The sequence below is a fragment of the Arxiozyma heterogenica genome, assembly GCF_036370985.1.
Source record: "Arxiozyma heterogenica strain weizmannii chromosome Unknown scaffold_6, whole genome shotgun sequence".
Lineage (NCBI taxonomy): Eukaryota > Fungi > Ascomycota > Saccharomycetes > Saccharomycetales > Saccharomycetaceae > Arxiozyma > Arxiozyma heterogenica.
This window is the reverse complement of record NW_027042659.1, coordinates 468,876-490,866: the sequence shown is the minus strand read 5'-3', so window position 1 is coordinate 490,866 and position 21,991 is coordinate 468,876. Positions and strand designations below refer to the sequence as shown.

The following is a 21,991-nucleotide window of genomic DNA, read 5'->3' as shown; positions in this document are numbered from 1 at the left end:
ATACAAACAGATATATATATATATACATATAATAAGACACAAGATAAGATAAAGGAAAGGTAAATATAATGATGTCTAACAAGTTACTACCAAGAGTTTCTGGAATTTCTTTAATGTATAAAAGATTCTATCAGATCCCTAGTAAATCAAGAAATGTTATCCCAATTTATCCACCAATAGAGAACAAATCAGTCAAACCAGGCATATTACTACAAAAGATTAGTAAAGAGGAATTAGATGCTCAGTTGGATCCACAAGGTTGGCGAAGAGCCTTGATTAAAAAACACACTCCACAGGCCATTGAAAGTGGTGATGTGGTCCGTGTTATTTATAATCAATCCAAGTGTTCTTATGATCCATTTATTGGGTACGTTTTGTCTATAGATAGAAAACATCTGGTCCAAGATGCTTCCATACTTTTAAGAAATCAAATTGCAAAGACTATGGTTGAAATACGTGTTCCTATCTTTTCTCCATTAGTAGAAAGAATCGATATCTTGAAGAAGAATGATGGCAAGAGAAGAAGAAATAAACATTATTATATTAGAGATACTAGATTGGACGTCAGTAACTTAGAAGCTAAATTAAGGAAAAGAAGGTGATTCATTGTTAATAATATTATTCTGATTTTTGTTTTCTTGTTTTATTTTCTTTTCCTTAATATTTATTGCATGGATAAAACTGTAAATATTTATAACTATATATATACATATATATAAACATGTGTAGTAGATGACCTTAAATATTCATGAAAAACATATATTACTATGTTTTTATTTTATTTTATTTCGAGACTGGTTTCGTGTCTTGCTTATTTTTATTTAGTTATAATTATATATATATGTATAGGTATGTATGTATCTTTTTATATATGGACTCGAAAATGATATATAATTATATCGTATACAAACCAATTTTTTTGTGTAACAAAGAAGAAGAACGCTGTTTTTTCTATTAATCAAATAAAATGTCACAAAAGTAACCAAAAAAGAATATAAGCAAAGGAGGGAAATTACAAGTGTCGGAAAATAATTAAATTATTTATTTGTTTTTTAAGAGGTTTGGAAAAACAATATATATGTGGGAATACCGTTATATATATATGTAAAACATATATTAGTAAGTTGCTTCTAGTTTTCATTTTTAGAGCAGAATGAATCAAATAAAAAAAAAAAAGAATAAGAATTCAATGAATAATATCAAAATAATTTTCTTATTTTTTATCATCCTTTCCCCTATATACGCTACTGAGTATCTAATAACATTTAAAGAAAAGGATACAGTCCCACAATTTTTGAATTCATTAATTAAAGAAGGCAATCAACTACATGAATATTTTTCTCAAAGGATTAAAAAAACATTTCGGATTGGATCATTATACGGTTTCCATTCTAATTTAACTAAAGAATTAGTGAGAAGAATTCGAAAAAATCCACATATTTCGGAAGTTATTCCGAATCTTAAGATCAATGCACTCTTTCCAATAGATCAAGATGAGAAGAACTTAGAAGATTTAGATGATCATGAACAAGGTTCATCTTCGTTTGGAATGATGGTGATGCAACAAGGTGCACCACGTCATTTAGCCAGAATTTCTAGTAGGACACAGTTACCTTTTGATTTTGATAATGTTACAAAATATAAGACTATGTTTAATTATTATTATTATTTGGGGAATCAAGGTAGCAATGTGCGTGGATATATATTAGATACAGGAATAGATACTACAAACTCGGAATTTGATAACAGAATAGAATTGGGGTTTGATTGTACAGGAGAGGGCCCAGGAGATTTTAATGGTCATGGCACTCATGTAGCAGGAATAGTAGGGTCTCACACGTTTGGTGTAGCCAAGAATATTACTTTGGTTGATGTTAAATGTTTAAATGGAAAAGGTCAAGGTAGTTTAATATCTGTGATAACAGCATTAGAATGGGCAGTCAACGATTGTAATGAACATAAAGAAAAGAAGTGTGTAGCCAATTTAAGTCTTGGATCATTAAAGACTCATATAATGAATAAAGCTATTGAGGAGGCAACAAAAAAGGGATTGATTATAGTGGTGGCAGCAGGAAACTATAATATGAATGCATGTTGGGTAAGCCCTGCTTCATCAGAGAGTGCTATTACAGTGGGTGCATTTGATGATCGATTTGATACGATTGCCAAATTTAGTAATTGGGGACCATGTGTTGATATATTTGCACCTGGTGTATCTATAGCTTCATTAGTTAGTAAGACAGGTCTAACTATTAATAGAGTTATTAAAAATGGAACCAAGGAAATGGATCCACAGGACATAAATATTTCAAGATATGTAGCATATTCAGGAACTTCAATGGCATCACCGAGTGTGTGCGGAATAGTAGCATTATTATTAGAAGAAGGTATACCGGAAGATAAAGTAAAAGAGGAATTGATAAAAAGATCGATAAAGGATGTGTTTAATTGGAGATCGTTAATGTTTAAACCTAATACACCTAACAATGTAATTCATAATGGAATTGAAAAGGAAGATGATGTATTTGAAGATTTAACATTTTCAAACATTGATGAAGATATATTGATAAAAGAATTGAATGAATATGAAGCAGGAAAGAAAAATAAGAAGAAAGAGGCCATTAAAGTCAAGGATAAGGATGGTAAAACCAGAATCGTTTATTTAGATAATGATTTATGTTTACCTAATAGTGAGGAAAATAATTTTTTTTTGATTCCGTAGTGGAAAAGAAAAGAAAAGAAAAAGTATATAAAATAATATTTATATGATATTATATCTTATAATTGTTTGCAAGTCTTGCAAAAATGTGATTCTAAAGGATAAAAACAGAAACTTCAATAATGTACACTGATTTGTCTAATTCTTTTGGTTATTTTTTGTTTTGTTTATTTATCATCTTATTTTCTTTCAACCAGAAGATATTTAATTAATTGAAAGGCGTTACATAGCAAGCCTAAGAAAAAAACGAAATGTCATTTAAAAATATAAAATAACAACAAAACAAAAAAAAACTCTATTAATATTGCTACGTTATAACTATTAATATCATTATTTTATTATTTTCTACTAGTTAATCCTATATTAAAATATGATACTTGGCAAAATAGAATATTTTAGAAATATTAAAGAAAAACCAACAAAAATTTATCCAAATCCTAATAGATATGCTTCAATATAATATACTGATTCTTACAGTGGTATGCATTTTTAATGATAAGAATAATAAGAATAAGTGAACAGAATAATGCAAATACATTAGAAGTACGTATAACGAAATATACACATTAAAGTAACATTCCCAACTCAATATTGAAATTTCAATACAGACACTTTGTTTTAGATCCAATGCAGCTTGCCCTTTGAACATAAATACAGCAGTTAGAATCACCTACTGAAACTTTTATATATAATAAACAAGAATTCGGCCAAACCGGTCCTGTTTTATCTTTAGATGCAAGATCTTCTATTGCTCCATTATCATATAAATTTTCTTCAAGAAAGCAAGGAACATCTTAATAAATAAATATACAAATAAAGTGTAGAATCATCAGATAAATACAACGACCATCCAATACTAGTGAGTTAAAAAAGTCTGTTATCATTAACGACAAAGATAACTTTTTCTTATAAACATTATACTAATTATATTTAGACTTAAAGATTTAAAACACAAGTATAATGAGTAACACCCACAGACTCACCATAAAGTTTTTACCTACGTAATCATTCATCCTGTTTGTTGACGCAAGGCTTCAGAATCAAAAATTCTAGTAGAATTCATTTTAGATTAATATAATAAGATAATGTAACTTACAATAGGATATTGGTGGTATTATGAGTTTTATTGTTATTTATAGTAGGAAATTAGTGGTACTATAAATTGTTATTGTATTGCTTGGTCTTTTTCTTTCTACATAACTAATATACAAGATACGATATTATACAGTATACTCATTTTATCTTCGAATCTTCTTTAATATAAATTTTCATAATTTTTAATCACTTGGTACGGTGAATTTAGATTATCAAAAATAGCTCTAATCGTATTTCAACACTGTTGATTTATTTCGAAAAAAAAAAAAAAAGAGAAGCAAATAGGCAAAGAAAGGTGGAACAAAAAAAATAGTGACAAAAATTAACTTTTTTTTTTATTTTTATTTCGTTTTTTTGCTGTCCGGCTCGAGCATGTGAAAATTTATAAAATCTGCCTATCCTCCTTTTTTTTTTTTTTTTTAATTTCATCCATGTGATAAAATAAAAAAATAATATAAGACCATGAACAAAAGAAAAAACAAAAGGCCAAACAAAAAACAAAAGTTACTTGAATTTATTATTGTTTTCGTCTCATCATCACATCATTACATCGTTGTGGTATATCATTGTTATTGAACAAAGACTTCTTAGCTTGCACAGTAGGTAAATTCCAGTAATACAGTTTACAGACAGACAAACAGACAGCCAGATAACCACAGAAATAAAAGAACATAGTAAAGGAAAGAGCTAGACTGTTACTTCCCTTATACACATCGTCATGTTCCACTACTAAGCATCGGTTCCTATAATTTACTTCAGTTGTGTTGGATGTAGTTGCAACTTATAGATAGAGAAAGAGAAAAGTGCATAATTCCTTTGCTTTATTCTTTTATATACCCTTTTTGACCTACTTTTCAGTTCGACTTTTAGACATTCTTCCTGTGACTTAGACTTAGTTCTACAACTTAGTAGCGTTCCATTAATGTTTTTCAGATGAAATGTTTTCTAAAAATCTATTGCAGCCCTACTACAGAAAAACGTATATATGACTTTTTTCTACTTGGACCCTAATAACAATAATTTGAATATACAAATCCCTAAAAAAATATTTTCTTTTATTTTCGTTGGCTTGTTCAATATTCAATATTGCTAGACTTCAAGCAACATATATAAAAATGAGAGTTGTAAGCAGATATTCCAAATGAATTTCTCATAGATTCATTGCAAAAAGAATAAATAAGAAAATCACCTAGAGTCGAGTTATATTATCGAGCTCTTTTAGCGTGATTTACTCATAGTCTAGGTTTTATATAAAAATCTGTGTAAATTGGATGGTTCTAAGGAATCTTGCACAAACCCTTACTCCAAATAATGATGATCGTGAGAAAAACACAAAAAATCGTCTTATACCCGATCTTTTGAGTCTCGGTGTTAAACATGCGTGCTTTCTCTAATCTGCAAATATTTGTCCTTAAATTTTTTTTTTCAGATGGCTACCATTTTTTCCAATTTTACTTAGCTCTTTGTAAATTTTTTTTATTCCCACTTCTGATTCTTTGTCTTGTACATTTTCCTCTATTTTTCCTTTTCTGGTTTTTTTTTTTTTGGTTTTTTTCACCACTAACATTTTAGAAGTTATAGAGGAACAAAACAAAAAAGGAAGACATTAACTAAATAATACTCAAATTGTTGCAAAGTTTGTTGTGGTCCGTTCAATATCCTTTTTGCTTATTTGCTATTTGTGTTCCCTTCTTTCTTTCTACACCATTAAAATTGAGCTATTGGTAATTGTATATCTTCAATATCGCTAGAATATCCTCAATTAATTCACATTCACATTCCAGTCTGTTATACATCTAAATTATCTATCTAGTCCTTCTGGCTTTTTTTTTTTTTTTAATTCCCTCTTTTCTCTTTCTGTCGTTGTCGTTGTTGTTCTTTTTATCTTTAACCGACTTTACAATTCATTTTACACTCATTAACTCCATTTATGCAACAGTGAAGACAATTATATTATTTATATATACTTCAACACCTTCGTAAACATAACTATTCGTTTTTGTTTGTCTTTATTCCCTTTTATTTTTTTTTAATTTTTTTTCTTTTAAAGTAAATCGACAATATAAACTTCAAGAATTTGTTCCAAAATTTCATTATCAATTGACAAAGTGGGGAAGTATTCAATACAGAATCGTTTTATTCAATATTACAATCCATTTGTTTTTCTATTTAAATATAAATATAAATATAACTATAAATTACAATTTTACTATTGCTCTCACCCACAACAAAGAAGGCATTTATTGACTTTGTCTACTTATCATAATCATTATAGGAATACAAATCTTAATATTATAGATAATTTTGATAATTTTTTAAAGTTTAATAGAAATAGAGATAGAAATAGACTATTTTATTCAACAAACATGTCACAAGATAACTTATTAGATGATGGTGTCATGACACCCTCTAAACAATACGAAATCACTGATTACTCTGATAAACATAGAAATTTACCTCCACATTTCATTGGTCTTAATACCATAGATAAAGTCGAGGAATCTCCCTTAAAAAATTTTGTTAAATCGCATGGTGGTCACACAGTTATATCAAAAATTTTAATTGCTAATAATGGTATTGCCGCAGTAAAAGAAATTAGATCCGTAAGAAAATGGGCCTATGAGACATTTGGTGACGAAAGAATAATACAATTTGTTGCCATGGCAACACCTGAAGATCTTGATGCTAACGCTGAATATATTCGTATGGCTGATCAATACATCGAGGTCCCTGGGGGTACAAATAACAATAATTACGCTAATGTAGATTTAATTGTAGATATTGCTGAAAGAACTGATGTCGATGCTGTTTGGGCTGGGTGGGGTCATGCTTCCGAGAATCCTACTTTGCCAGAAAAACTAGCTGCTTCAAAAAGACGTATTTTGTTCATTGGTCCTCCAGGTAGTGCAATGAGATCCTTGGGTGATAAGATTTCGTCTACAATTGTGGCACAGCATGCTAAGGTGCCCTGCATCCCATGGTCGGGTACTGGTATTGACACTGTTCAAATTGACAAAAAATCTGGCCTTGTATCTGTAAATGATGAAATATACAAAAAAGGTTGTTGTGATTCACCAGAAGATGGTCTCGCAAAGGCTAGGAAAATTGGATTTCCGGTTATGATCAAAGCCTCCGAAGGTGGTGGTGGTAAAGGTATCAGACAAGTCGAATGTGAAGAAGATTTTGTTTCCTTATATCATCAAGCAGCTAACGAAATCCCAGGTTCCCCAATCTTTGTTATGAAATTGGCTGGTAAAGCCCGTCATTTAGAAGTGCAATTATTGGCAGATCAGTATGGCAATAATATCTCTTTGTTTGGTCGTGATTGTTCTGTGCAGAGACGTCATCAAAAGATTATCGAAGAAGCTCCTGTAACTATAGCTAGTCAAGAAACTTTTACAGAAATGGAGAAGGCTGCCGTCAGATTAGGTAAATTAGTCGGCTATGTATCTGCCGGTACTGTAGAATATTTATATTCCCACGAAGATGATAAATTCTATTTCTTGGAACTAAATCCAAGATTACAAGTTGAACATCCAACAACAGAAATGGTTACTGGTGTCAATTTACCTGCTACACAATTACAAATCGCTATGGGTATCCCAATGCATAGAATTAGTGATATTAGAGTTTTCTATGGGATGTCTCCACATGAAGCTACAGAGATTGATTTTGAATTTAAATCCAAAGATTCATTGAAAACACAAAGAAAGCCTGTACCAAAGGGTCATTGTACTGCATGTCGTATTACATCTGAAGACCCAAATGAAGGATTCAAACCATCTAGTGGGAGCTTACATGAATTGAATTTCCGTTCCTCGTCAAATGTCTGGGGTTATTTCTCTGTAGGAAATAATGGTGGTATACATTCATTTTCTGATTCACAGTTTGGACATATCTTTGCATTTGGTGAAAATAGACAAGCTTCTAGAAAACATATGGTTGTCGCATTAAAAGAGTTATCCATTAGAGGTGATTTTAGAACCACAGTTGAGTATTTAATTAAACTATTAGAGACAGAAGATTTTGAAGAAAATACAATTACAACCGGATGGTTGGATGATTTAATTTCCCATAAAATGACTGCAAAGAAACCTGATCCCACTCTAGCAGTTATATGTGGTGCTGCCACTAAAGCCTTTATTGCTTCAAGTAATGCCCGCAAGGAATATATAGAATCTTTAAAAAAAGGTCAAGTACCACCAAAGTCTCAATTGCAAACCATGTTCCCTGTAGATTTTATTCATGAAGGTAAAAGATACAAGTTTACAATTGCCAAGTCAGCTGACGATTGTTATACACTTTTCATTAATGGTTCTAAATGTGAAGTCAGTGCTAGACAATTGTCTGATGGCGGTTTGTTAATGTCAATAGGTGGCAAATCACATACAATTTACTGGAAGGAAGAGGCTCAAGCCACTAGATTATCAGTCGATTCTATGACCACTTTGTTAAGTGTTGAAAATGACCCTACTCAACTACGTACCCCATCCCCAGGTAAATTGGTTAAATTCCTTGTTGAAAATGGTGACCACATCAGTGCAGGTCAACCATATGCTGAGATAGAAGTTATGAAAATGCAAATGCCATTGGTTGCCCAAGAGAGTGGTGTAGTGCAATTATTGAAACAGCCAGGCTCAACAATTGTTGCAGGTGATATCATTGCCATCTTGACATTAGATGACCCATCAAAGGTTAAACATGCTCTACCATTTGAAGGTATGTTACCAGACTTCGGCTCTCCAATAGTAGAAGGTACCAAACCAGCTCATAAATTCCATTATTTAATGTCAACTCTAGAAAATATATTAAAAGGTTATGACAATCAAGTCATCATGAATGCTTCCTTACAACAATTGATTGAAGTTTTAAGAAATCCTGATTTACCATATTCTGAATGGAAATTACACATATCTGCTTTGCACTCCAGATTACCTGTTGAATTAGATGACCAATTAGAACAATTGGTTTCTCGTTCACGTAAACGTGGTGCTGTATTCCCTGCTAGACAGTTAGCTAAGATGCTTGACAATGCCATCAAACAACCAGGTTCAGATGACTTACTTTCAACTACCGTGGCTCCATTGCTAGATATCACTAACCGTTATATGAATGGATTAGAAGCTCACGAACATTCTGTTTTTGTGAACTTCTTAGAAGAATATTACAATGTTGAGAAGCTGTTCAACTCTCCAAACGTGCGTGAAGAAAATGTCATCTTAAGATTACGTGATGAAAACAGTGACGATTTGGAAAAGGTTGTTTTGATTGTTTTATCCCATGCCAAAGTTTCTGCTAAGAATAATTTGATTCTCGCTATTTTAAGACACTATCAACCTCTATGTAAGATGTTATCTGAGGTGGCTGCTATCTTTTCTACTCCATTACAACACGTAGTAGAATTACAAACTAAAGCTACTGCCAAAGTTGCTTTACAGGCTAGAGAAATTTTGATCCAAGGTGCTTTACCATCTGTCAAAGAAAGAACTGAACAAGTTGAACATATCTTAAAATCATCTGTAGTCAAAACAACATACGGTGATTCTCATCCAAGACGCTCTGAACCAGACATGCAAATTTTGAATGATTTAATCGATTCCAATTATGTTGTTTTTGATGTGTTAATGAATTTCTTGATCCATTCAGACCCTGCAGTTGCTGCAGCTGCAGCTCAAGTATATGTTAGACGTGCTTACAGGGCCTACTCTGTTGGTGACGTTAAGTGCCACGAACACAAAATTGGATCAAGTCTATCCAACCCATTAATTGAATGGAAATTCCAATTACCATCGGCCGCTTTCTCCTCAATTCCACAAATGAAAAATAAAATGGGTATGAATAGGGCTATGTCTGTTTCCGATCTTTCATTCGTTACTGACAGTGACAAAGCTCCATTAAGAACTGGTATCCTTCTAGCTGCTGAACATTTAGATGATGTAGATAGCAATTTGTCACAAAGTTTAGAAGTTCTACCTGGACACACTCTTCCAAGTGGTCCAGCTCCAGACAGATCAGGTGTTTCTTCCACTCTAAGTAATGTTGCTAATGTATATGTTGCTTCAACTGAAGGTTTTGATTCAGAAAAAGATATTTTGAAAAGATTGGATGAGATTTTACATGTTAATAAGCAAGATTTGGTAAAATCTGGTATCCGTCGTATTACGTTCATGTTTAGTGTAAAGGATGGTTCCTACCCTAAATATTACACATTTACTGGCCCTAACTATGAAGAAAACAAGACTATTCGTCACATTGAACCAGCATGTGCCTTCCAGTTGGAATTAGGAAGAATGTCAAACTTTAATATAAAACCAATATTTACAGAAAACAGAAATATTCATGTTTATGAAGGTGTCAGTAAAACATCTCCATTAGATAAGAGATTCTTCACCAGAGGTATAATTAGAACAGGCCGCATTCGTGACGACATCACTATCCAAGAATACTTGACGTCCGAAGCTAATAGACTAATGAGTGATATCTTAGATAACCTAGAATTAATTGATACCTCCAACTCTGATTTGAATCACATCTTCATTAACTTTTCATCAATTTTTAATGTCTCACCTGAAGATGTCGAGGCTGCTTTTGGTGGATTTTTAGAAAGATTTGGTAAAAGACTGTTAAGATTACGTGTTTCATCTGCTGAAATTCGTATTATCATCCAAGATCCAGAAACTGGCGCTCCTGTTCCCTTACGTGCTCTAATCAATAATGTGTCTGGTTATGTTGTTAAGTCTGAATTATATACTGAAGTGAAGAATGCCCAAGGTGAGTGGATCTTCAAATCTCTTGGTAAACCTGGTTCCATGCATTTAAGACCAATTGCTACACCATATGCTGTCAAGGAATGGTTACAACCAAAACGTTATAAAGCTCATTTAATGGGTACTACATATGTATATGACTTCCCTGAATTGTTCCACCAAGCTGCTATAACCATGTGGGAAAAGTCCCCTGTAAAACATAATGATGCTAATGCTAAGAATAAAAAGCATTCTTTATACAACAGGGATGATTTATTTGTCTCCCATGAATTAATTGAAGATGAGAACGGTGAATTGACTGAAGTAGAAAGAGAACCTGGTGCCAACTCTATTGGTATGGTAGCATTCAAGATTACAATGAAAACTCCAGAATATCCACGTGGTCGTCAATTTGTAGTTGTAGCCAATGATATTACATTTAAGATTGGTTCATTTGGTCCAGCTGAAGACAAATTTTTCGCCAAAGTGACACAGTATTGTCAAAAGCGTGGTATTCCTCGTATTTACCTAGCCGCTAACTCTGGTGCTAGAATTGGTATTGCTGAAGAATTGATTCCATTATTCAAGGTTGCTTGGAATGATGACGATGATCCAACAAAAGGTTTTGAATACTTATACTTGGATGATGATGGAATAAACATGTTGAAGAAATACGGAAAGGAAGCTTCTGTTGTCACTGAAAGAATAGTCGAATTTGGTGAAACCAGACATCGTATTACTGCAATTATTGGTGCTGATGATGGTTTGGGTGTTGAATGTCTAAGAGGTTCAGGTTTAATTGCTGGTGCCACTTCAAGGGCTTACAAAGACATTTTTACCATTACTCTGGTTACTTGTAGATCTGTTGGTATTGGTGCATACTTGGTAAGATTGGGTCAAAGAGCTATTCAAATTGAAGGTCAACCAATTATTTTAACCGGTGCCCCCGCTATTAATAAAGTTCTAGGTCGTGAGGTCTACACTTCCAACTTACAATTAGGTGGTACGCAAATCATGTATAATAATGGTGTCTCTCATTTAACTGCTTCAGATGATCTTGCAGGTGTTGAAAAGATCTTACAATGGTTATCATACATACCTGCTAAACGTGGCATGCCTGTACCAATCTTAGAAACAGAAGATTCTTGGGATCGTGATGTTGAATATGTTCCAGAAAGAAAACAACCTTATGATGTAAGATGGATGATTGAGGGTCGTTTCAATGATGAAACAGGCCAATTTGAAACAGGTTTGTTTGACAGAGATTCCTTCTTTGAAACATTATCTGGTTGGGCTAAAGGTGTTGTAGTAGGTAGAGCTAGACTTGGTGGTATTCCAATGGGTGTTATTGCTGTAGATACCCGTACAATTGAGAACGTCATTCCGGCAGATCCTGCAAACCCGGATTCCACAGAGACTATGGTTCAGGAAGCGGGTCAAGTTTGGTATCCAAATAGTGCTTTCAAGACAGCCCAAGCAATTAATGATTTCAACCATGGTGAAGAATTACCATTAATGATTTTAGCAAATTGGAGGGGTTTCTCTGGTGGTCAAAGAGATATGTACAATGAAGTATTGAAATATGGTTCTTTTATTGTTGACGCCCTTGTAGATTATAAACAACCAATCATAGTTTATATCCCACCTACTGGGGAATTAAGAGGTGGTTCTTGGGTTGTTGTTGATCCAACTATTAACTCTGATCAAATGGAAATGTATGCAGATATCGAGTCCCGTGCAGGTGTCTTGGAACCTGAAGGTATGGTTGGTATTAAATATAGACGTGAAAAATTGTTAGCCACAATGGCACGCCTTGATCCTAAATGTAAGAGTTTACGTGAACAATTAAGTGACAAGACATTAGATGAAACTAAACATCAAGAGATATCCTATGAATTAGGTAAACGTGAAAAACTACTATTACCAATCTACAATCAAATCAGTGTCCAATTTGCGGATTTGCATGATAGATCTACTAGAATGAAAGCCAAAGGTACTATTAAGAGTGAATTACAATGGAGGGAAGCACGTCGTTACTTCTTCTGGAGAATTAGACGTAAATTGAACGAAGAATATCTAATTAAGAGGATGAATGAAATTTATGGTGAAAATAACAGTAAGATACCACGCCTAGATAAGATTTCAAGACTAAGATCATGGTATGATCCACAAGTGAATGTCGAAAATGATCGTGAGGTGTCAAATTGGATCGAGGCCAATTATAATAAATTAGATGAAAACATCAAGTCATTAAAGATGGATCATATAGCACAAACAATAGCACGTTCAATGAGACAAAATCATGATATTACAATGGACTCATTAGTTGAAGTAATCAAAATGTTATCAGAAAAGGATAAAGAAAAGATTTTAAAATCATTAAACGGTTAAGAATATTGTATATAATTATATTTCTCTCTATATATGTATACGTATTCATATATTATGAATTTCTACTTATTTTTATTTTTATTATTTATTTGTCAAACATTGCTTATATAATGGTTTGTTAAATTTTATAGCTATTGTATTTCTCCTATGATGATGCCTTGTACATGGAATATCTGGATGATAACTCTGATCATTAGTACTATTAATATCCGATTCTGTAAGACTATCAATCATATTTCTATCCATATATATTGGCTCAGTAAATCTTCTAACCAACGGTGTGGCCATAAGGTTATGGGTATCAATACCAGCAGTAGCATCAGTAAAATTAGATTTAAACTGTATCGTGTCTGCCATATTCCGACATTGTCCCAAATCTGTTAAATTTGGATATATTTTTGTTTTTGGAATATAATCATGGTTATGATTATGATTATAATTATGATTACTGTTGTTGGTATTTTGATTCGAGATGTTTAGTACTGTTTCAATAATATGCAAAGATGGAGATACAGACATGGGATGCATTGTTGGAGTAGAAGGTGAAGATGTCAAAGACGATATTGAAGGCTCTGATTCATTATTTTTATCATCTTCGTCTGTAGTATCATTAATACTTGTATTATTGTTCTCAATATTTTGATAATGTATTGTAATATGTGCATCAACGGGATAATTTGAATATAAAGCGTGATTGGAATTATTGCTCATCTGGATGCTTATTGTATATGAATATGAATATATAAAAGAATATTAAATACATACAAAAAAGAAAAGAAATAGAATAATAGTAATTATAAAGGATGGAATTTCAAGATTCTGTCTTATTATTTCATTAGATCTAATATATGTGTAGTGGTTGTTGTGTATTTAATTAGCAAGTAGCTCTCTAAAAAAAGAGAAAAAAAGGAGAAAGAAGGAAGAGTATATCTTACAAGTAATACTAAACAAAAATATGAACAAACCAAGACTATAAAATAGAAACAGCAACACGGAGTATACATATATACATATTTATGTAATTTAGCGTCTTAACAGAAATCTTTCCCCTTCCGTATATATATATAATCGTTAATTTTTTCTTTGCTCCTCTCTTTTTCTGCTTATCTCTATATGCATTACTAATATTGTTTTCGATAGATAGAGTTGCATGCAGTGGCGTATAGAATAACATCCTGTAAAGCAAGAGATGTCTTTATCCATAATCTAACCACACTCACTCACCTATCAAGCTCAATCTCTCTTCACCCCTCCCTCATCGCATTACCCCTTAATGAGTTCTTTCTTCCCCCTTCCCCATCCCCCGCATTTAATTTGGATTGATTTCCTCCATACAAAAGGGAGAAATCACTAAAAAAAAAAAAGAAAAACAAAAAGCAAAACATCTGCACTTTGCTCTGCTGATATTTTGTGCTCAACACCTACGGTTTGGGAAATTACACCACTGTTGACGGCAACCCCCCCCTTAACATTTTTCGTATGAATAAAGAAAGATGTCATGTAAGAAAAAAACATCCCTAAAGAAAAATTTATGAAAATCGATCACAACCCTACAGTAAACGAACATGTGTCTAAACTTTTCTTTTAACTGAATTCCAAAACTTTTTCCTTTGAACGAAACAAGTCTTAATCTATACATTGTTGTATAAACGATACTAAGTACACAAAGATGCATAATGAGAAATCGACTGATAGCTATCCATTTATGAATATGTACAAGTCCTTAAAAAAATGTTTTTTTTCTTTTCGTTGACTTGTTGAATGTTCCATATTGCTAGCCTTCAAGCAGCATACATAAAAATGAGAGTTGTAAGCAGATATTCCAAATGAATTTCTCATAGATTTATTGCAAAAAAAATAAATAAAAAAATTACCTAAAGTCGAGTTACACTATCAAGCTCTCTTAGCGTGATTTACTCATAGTCCAGGTTTTATGTAAAAATCTGCGTAAATTGGATGAAAGCGAACGATATGTAGAAACTCTATACTAGGTTTTATCTTTTAATAATAATAATAATAATAATAATAATAATAATAAAAGAATATCGATATTACTTGTTTAATGCTGTGTAAAAATTGATCTTTCAAACCTAGGCATGTTCAACGATATTATATAAAAAAAGTAAACTAAAAGAAATAAGGTTATTTGTGATTGTCTTCTAAGGGTTAAATGTCACTAGATTCTTGTACACAGAAAATCTATCATATATATAAACCCTAAGTTGAGTTCTCCGATCTTTTGACAAAAACCAAAAAAAAAAGAAACTATAAAAAAAATAAATACAAAAGGAGATACAATTTTTTTGCCCTAATAAAAAATCCTAAAAGATCCTAGGGCTTGAAAGCAAAATGTAGGGGACATTTTATTTTGCATCAAGAAAGAGTGCAAATATACACTAGGGTGGAAGAAACAGTGCTATTTACAGCTGCGGATTCCCATTGTGTTTTCACACCTTTTCAAAATTATTAGCTATATTTTAATCAGTGATTCCAATAAGAAAAAAAAAAGAAAAATTTGATAGGGCTGGTTACATACGAAAAGATAAAAGATAAAAAATAAAAAAAAAAATAAAAATTGCAGACATCTGTGTATAAGAAGCTAAATATGATGGGATTAATATTTATGAGGATTATAGGGCAAGAAATCAAATTACAAAACAAAAATTAGAAAAAAAAGACAACATTTCTTCCAATCTTACTACAATTCCACAAACTACTTCCTTCTTTCCGTTACAGCTTCATTTGATTCACTGAAAAGACGTAATAGAAGAAAAATAATTGCCGTAGTTACCCTCATTCGATCAATCTTTGCGGGTAACCAGAATATGTGATTTATAGAATTTTTCTGCATCAGGAAAAAGAGGGAAAAAAAATCGAGAAGAAACAGGAAGCTCAAATATGTTGTTAAACATCCAAACACCCCAAAGCTCCGATTATCCAGATAGCATTTTTTACTTTTTTAAATATATACTCTTTTTTTTTCTCTTCCAAGAATATCATGTTGAACGTATTGAGATCTTTACGAACCGGTTTCTTCACTTCGGATTATTATGTATTTATTTACAAAAGGTGTTATTCCTTTTTCTTTCCTCAAACAAATGATTCTTGACAATAGTATTTTCACTTTGGGTGATACTCTTTATCTTCGAGAATAATTTCGCTCAAACAACAAACAAAAAAAAAAGAAAAGAAAAATACATTCCTTTTCTTTTGTTCTTTTGTTTATTCCTCTCGATCTTACAAAGTGAGTGATTGAAAACTTTTATTTTTACTTTTTTGTTTGTGGTAGTTAGTCACCGATAGCGATCCAACGTCCATCACACATTGTCACCATAACAGTGTTTCTTTTTTTGTGCATTATTTACCATAAGCTATCACTTGTCATTTCTCCTCCTCTACTTACTGAAAGCTTTCTTTACTTTTTTTTCATCTCTCATCCATTTATATATACACATTTTCATGATGATTTCAATCACTGCGTTCTCAAAGAACCACTTTTTAACCTCGTCAAGCAACTCTTCTTTCCTCTCATTTTCTTTCCTTTCCGATTGAGAGGTTTCCTTCGTCTACTTCTTTTCTAGATTTTTTTTTTCTCAATACGTTGTTTTCCTTTGACCTTTCTCGCTTTTTTTTTCTGTTTTTTTTTTTCTTCTAGTGTGCAATTGCCTGTTTATCTCGATCTTTTCTTTTATATACAACACTTTTTGGTGTAATCCTCTTGGGCAATTACTGTTTTATAAACTTTCTTCCAGGTTACTCTTTTCTTATCTACCTTTTCAAAACTCTTTACATGCTGTTATATTCGTTTTTTACGTACTCTTATTACTTAAACTTGTAGAAGTTATCTTTCCCTTTCCAATTCTCTTTTGATATAAATTAATCAATCAATCAATCAAAAAAAAAAAAAAATAATAATTAAGATCTGGAAAGAAAAGAAGATACATAAATATCTGTCTATCTATTTTTTTTTTCTTTTTTTTTTTTTTGAGATTTTATTTAATTGTTATTATTAAAAGCCTCATATCACATTAAGGATGTCTGTTACAGAACCAATCGTTAATGGGACATCATCCGTCACCATTAACGCTTATTCTAAAGATTCTTTCCAAAAGGCTGTTGAATTCTATGCCAAGTTTCTAGAATTGGAATGTTCATCAAAGAATGATACTTTTGTTATTTTATCTAATGGTCTAGTCTCTTTGAACATTGTTTTATTAGAAGACTCCAAAAAAGATAAACAAGCTAATGAAAAGATTAAGTTCTTGGAATCTATCTCTAAAACCCAAGACTGGAGGAGCCATGTTTCTCAATCTTTAGTTTTCAACACCATTGACATCGTCTCTTTACAAAGTGCTTTACAAACTTTACAATTCCCATCTCAAGTTTACCCCTCTCCTCTATCTCCAATGGAAATCTACACTATTGATCCAGTTGGTAACATCGTTGGTGTTACTTCTACTAAAAATGCTGTTTCCACTAAGCCAATCAACAACAATGGTAACGACAGCTGTGTCAGCATCTTAAGCTCTTCTACTACCACTACCAGATCTCCATCCGGTTTACCAACCCGTGTTCATTCTTTAACTGATTTGTCATACCGTATGAACACAACAGATGCTTACCCATCTTTGCCAAAACAATCCTCTTCCGCTTCTACCAACGTTGATGGTGAAAAGAAGGCTATTGCTGTCATGACCTCTGGTGGTGATGCCCCAGGTATGAACTCCAACGTCCGTGCAATTGTCCGTTCTACTTTATTCAAAGGCTGTCGTGCATTCGTTGTCATGGAAGGTTACGAAGGTTTAGTTCGTGGTGGTCCAGAATACATTAAAGAAGTCGGCTGGGAAGATGTCCGTGGTTGGTCCACCGAAGGTGGTACCAACATTGGTACTGCTCGTTGTTTAGAATTCAGACAACGTGAAGGTAGATTGCTTGGTGCTCAACACTTAATCGAAGCTGGTGTTGATGCTTTAATTGTCTGTGGTGGTGATGGTTCTTTAACCGGTGCTGACTTGTTCAGATCTGAATGGCCATCTTTAATCAAGGAATTATTAGACACCAACAGAATCTCTCAAAAACAATACACACGTTATCAACACTTGAACATCTGTGGTACTGTTGGTTCTATTGATAACGATATGTCTACGACTGATGCCACCATCGGTGCCTACTCTGCTTTGGACCGTATCTGTCAAGCCATCGATTACGTTGAAGCTACTGCCAACTCTCATTCTAGAGCTTTCGTTGTTGAAGTTATGGGTAGAAACTGTGGTTGGTTAGCTTTGTTAGCTGGTATCGCTACTTCTGCTGATTACATATTTATTCCAGAAAAGCCAGCTTCTAACGGTGAATGGGAAGACCAAATGTGTGAAATTGTATCCAAACACAGATCCAAGGGTAAGAGAACTACCATCGTTATTGTTGCTGAAGGTGCCATTGATGCTGATTTGAACCCAATTACTCCAAAACAAGTCCACAAAGTCCTTGTTGATAGATTAGGTTTAGACACAAGAATCACCACTTTAGGTCACGTTCAAAGAGGTGGTACTGCTGTTGCCTATGATAGAATGTTAGCTACTTTACAAGGTGTTGAAGCTGTTAATGCTGTTTTGGAATCCACTCCAGAAACTCCATCTCCATTAATTGCTATCAATGAAAACAAGATTACCAGAAAACCATTAGTGGAGTCCGTTAAATTAACAAAATCTGTTGCTGATGCAATTAAAGCTAAAGATTTCAAAAAGGCTATGTCTTTACGTGACACTGAATTTGTAGAACACTTGAATAACTATATGGCTATTAACACAGCAGACCATGTTGAAGCAAGATTACCAGCTGAAAAGAGGTTAAAGATTGCTATTGTTAACGTCGGTGCTCCAGCTGGTGGTATTAACTCTGCAGTATATTCTATGGCCACATACTGTATGTCTCAAGGCCACAAACCATATGCCATCTACAACGGTTGGTCCGGTTTAACCAGACATGAATCTATTAGATCTTTGAACTGGAAAGATATGATTGGCTGGCAATCTCGTGGTGGTTCTGAAATTGGTACTAACAGAGTTACCCCAGAGGAAGCTGATATCGGCATGATTGCTTATTACTTCCAAAAGTACCAATTCGATGGTCTTGTAATTGTCGGTGGTTTCGAAGCTTTTGAATCCTTAAACCAATTACAAAAGGCTAGAGACTCATACCCAGCTTTCAGAATTCCAATGGTATTGATCCCAGCTACATTATCTAACAACGTTCCAGGTACAGAATACTCCTTAGGTGCCGATACTGCCTTAAATGCCTTAATGCAATATTGTGATATTGTTAAACAATCTGCTTCCTCTACTAGAGGTAGAGCCTTCGTTGTTGATGTCCAGGGTGGTAACTCTGGTTACTTAGCTACTTGTGCTGCATTATGTGTTGGTGCTCAAGCTTCCTATGTTCCAGAAGAAGGTATTTCTTTGGATCAATTACAACAAGATATCAACAGTTTAGCTGAAGCCTTTGAAAGATCTGAAGGTAGAAACGGTTTTGGTAAATTGATCTTAAAGACTACTAACGCCTCCAAGGCTTTAGCAGCTGAAGATTTAGCCAATATCATCACTGATGAAGCTAACGGTAAATTCGACTGTAAACCAGCCTACCCAGGTCATGTCCAACAAGGTGGTTTACCATCCCCAATTGATAGAACTAGAGCTACCAGACTGGCCATTAGAGCTGTCGATTTTATCGAAAAATCTCAAGATATTATGGCTACCTCTCGTGCTGCTAATGACTTTTATAATAATGAAGATAAGCAAGTGGAGAATACTGCTGCTGTCTTAGGTATCAAGGGCTCTCACATTGTTTTCACTGGTATTAGACAACTTTACGACTTCGAAACTGCTGTTTCCAAAAGAATGCCAAAGGTTATTCACTGGCAAGATACCAGAGCTATTGCTGACCATTTAGTTGGCAGAAAGAGAGTGGATTAAACCGAAGATATAGAGATGATAAAGGAAAATATAACTAAAGTAATATGCTTAATGTTTTATTGATATTTTATTTTAATTTATTGATTTTTTTTATTTTTCACAAATAATAAGAAAGAATTGAGAATCAATTGAGATTATGTTAATTAGTCAGCTTTGAATTTCTTCTAACTACGGTTATATATAATGTCTTCCAATTAATGTTTTAGTTGATTCTCGTTCTCTTTCTTATAAAAGCAGTAATAATAAGTATTTTTATTATAAGTTTTTATGTTTACGTTTTATCTTTTATTTAATTTTATGTATATGATATAGAGAATGAAATAAGAATTTTTAAAAAAAAAAGATTTGTATAAATTCTACTTAGATGTTATGTGATCTTGTATTGTTTCGATTACTTCAATTCTATATAAATATATTAATGTATAAATGCATTTTATATCAATTGATTAAATGGGAAATTCGCTTATTCTATAGTTCACAATAGTTATATCTATATATTAGAATATTCACTAACGTTATTATATTTTAAAACTTACTCAAAGAGTGGAATCTTATAAATAAAAAAAATATGAAAAATAAAGCAACTTAAAGAAGAAGAGGATATAGTAGAGCAAACGAAAATTAAATGTTTCACAGTCAGTATAAGAGAGTTCAAATCACATAAGCATACATAAAAATATTTTATTGTACATACCAATATATGGTCATATTTAAACAAAATTAATCTTTTAATCCAAAGAGTTTTCAAACAATATACTGTAGGATTATTCAATCCTTAAAATAGTAAAAGGTAATATATATAATTCTTAATTGCATATCAAATGAAAAAAAAATCAATACACAGTGTCCTGAAAGGTAAATTAAAGTTTAATAATAGTAATAATATTAATAATATAAATAATATAAATGATGTTACTGATACTAGTAACATTACAACAACCTTAACTAACAAATCTCATAGAAATTCAGTGGAAAATAAGTTAATAAATCGATCATCCTCACAAAGAATCTCTTTGTTTAAATATCCACATGTAGAAGTAGAGGCAAATTCCTCAGAGAGTAGGATACCGCCTAGATTTTCAAATAAGCAAAATAAATCTAAATTATTGGCAAGAGGATCAATTGAAATATATGAAATTAGAACAATTAGTTCAAGATCTTTTTTTCTCAGTGTTGGAAGACACGGAGAATGGATCCATCCAATGTTACCTAAGTTGAGGATACGACGTATTATAGATCCTAACGAATTTTATCTTTTTATTTCATTTTCTAATCCTGATCGAGTATGGAAGATTAAATTTATTGAATATGATGAAATCAAAATTAACAATGAAATAATTAAAGATTTAGAAACTGTGATTACTGGGATATGCCAATATTCATGTGTGAAATCCTTAGATTTGTCATCCGTTGAAATATATGAAACTAATAATCAAGTCATTAAGGGACAATCAGCGCAACACAACAGTGAGGAAACAGATGAAAAAGAAGATGAAGAAAACCTAGATGAATTAAATTACTTATTAGAAACTGAGACAGATAATAATATATCTAATGGTAATATAAATAAAATAGAAGAAGAAGAAAAAATATGGTGTAGTGATGAGACAATTAATATTGAAATAAATACTTCAATAAATGATGCATTTAGAAGGGCGATGAATAATGTAATACCTCCGTGGGATCATAATCCAGATACTAGTTACAATGAACTTATATCTGCTGCTACAACAACAAGTAGTACTAACAATGATTGTTTGCATATTCCTAAACGAAAAAATAATTCAACATCAAGAAGAAGAATTAGTCTATATATTCCATCATCTTCTAATAATAACAGTATTAATGATAAGAATTTTGATAACTACTCCAGCATTACATTTTTGGATCAAAAAAATTTAAGTCGACGATCAATCTCCATCCTTTCCGATTATGAAACATTAATATCCTTGCATGATCTTAAATTATGATTAAATCATATAAGATATTTATTGACATACACAGTTATTATATACAGATAACATAAATATTTATATATACGAATTTAGTGTATATATTAACATGAATGAAAG

General features: G+C 32.4%; 6 protein-coding genes across 6 annotated transcripts; 5 read left to right on the top strand and 1 right to left on the bottom strand.

Annotated features, from left to right (window-relative positions):
* Positions 1-68: 68 nt before the first annotated feature.
* On the top strand, positions 69-602 carry IMG1 (mitochondrial 54S ribosomal protein bL19m IMG1; the record flags this gene model as incomplete). Its single annotated transcript, XM_064861120.1, has 1 exon — positions 69-602. The coding sequence occupies one exon, from the start codon at positions 69-71 to the stop codon at positions 600-602; it is 534 nt and encodes a 177-aa protein (XP_064717360.1).
* A 551-nt stretch (positions 603-1,153) lies between these two features.
* Positions 1,154-2,722, top strand: RRT12 (Rrt12p; the record flags this gene model as incomplete). The annotated part of the gene is made up of 1 exon (XM_064861119.1): positions 1,154-2,722. One exon carries the CDS (start codon positions 1,154-1,156, stop codon positions 2,720-2,722), a length of 1,569 nt encoding a protein of 522 aa, XP_064717359.1.
* Positions 2,723-6,180: 3,458 nt separating this feature from the next.
* Positions 6,181-12,951, top strand: PWA37_004640 (uncharacterized protein; the record flags this gene model as incomplete). The annotated part of the gene is made up of 1 exon (XM_064861118.1): positions 6,181-12,951. One exon carries the CDS (start codon positions 6,181-6,183, stop codon positions 12,949-12,951), a length of 6,771 nt encoding a protein of 2,256 aa, XP_064717358.1.
* Positions 12,952-13,032: 81 nt separating this feature from the next.
* Positions 13,033-13,662, bottom strand: PWA37_004639 (uncharacterized protein; the record flags this gene model as incomplete). Its single annotated transcript, XM_064861117.1, has 1 exon — positions 13,033-13,662. One exon carries the CDS (start codon positions 13,660-13,662, stop codon positions 13,033-13,035), a length of 630 nt encoding a protein of 209 aa, XP_064717357.1.
* Positions 13,663-16,985: 3,323 nt separating this feature from the next.
* On the top strand, positions 16,986-19,919 carry PFK2 (6-phosphofructokinase subunit beta; the record flags this gene model as incomplete). The annotated part of the gene is made up of 1 exon (XM_064861116.1): positions 16,986-19,919. The coding sequence occupies one exon, from the start codon at positions 16,986-16,988 to the stop codon at positions 19,917-19,919; it is 2,934 nt and encodes a 977-aa protein (XP_064717356.1).
* Positions 19,920-20,740: 821 nt separating this feature from the next.
* On the top strand, positions 20,741-21,889 carry INP1 (Inp1p; the record flags this gene model as incomplete). Its single annotated transcript, XM_064861115.1, has 1 exon — positions 20,741-21,889. The coding sequence occupies one exon, from the start codon at positions 20,741-20,743 to the stop codon at positions 21,887-21,889; it is 1,149 nt and encodes a 382-aa protein (XP_064717355.1).
* Positions 21,890-21,991: the final 102 nt, after the last annotated feature.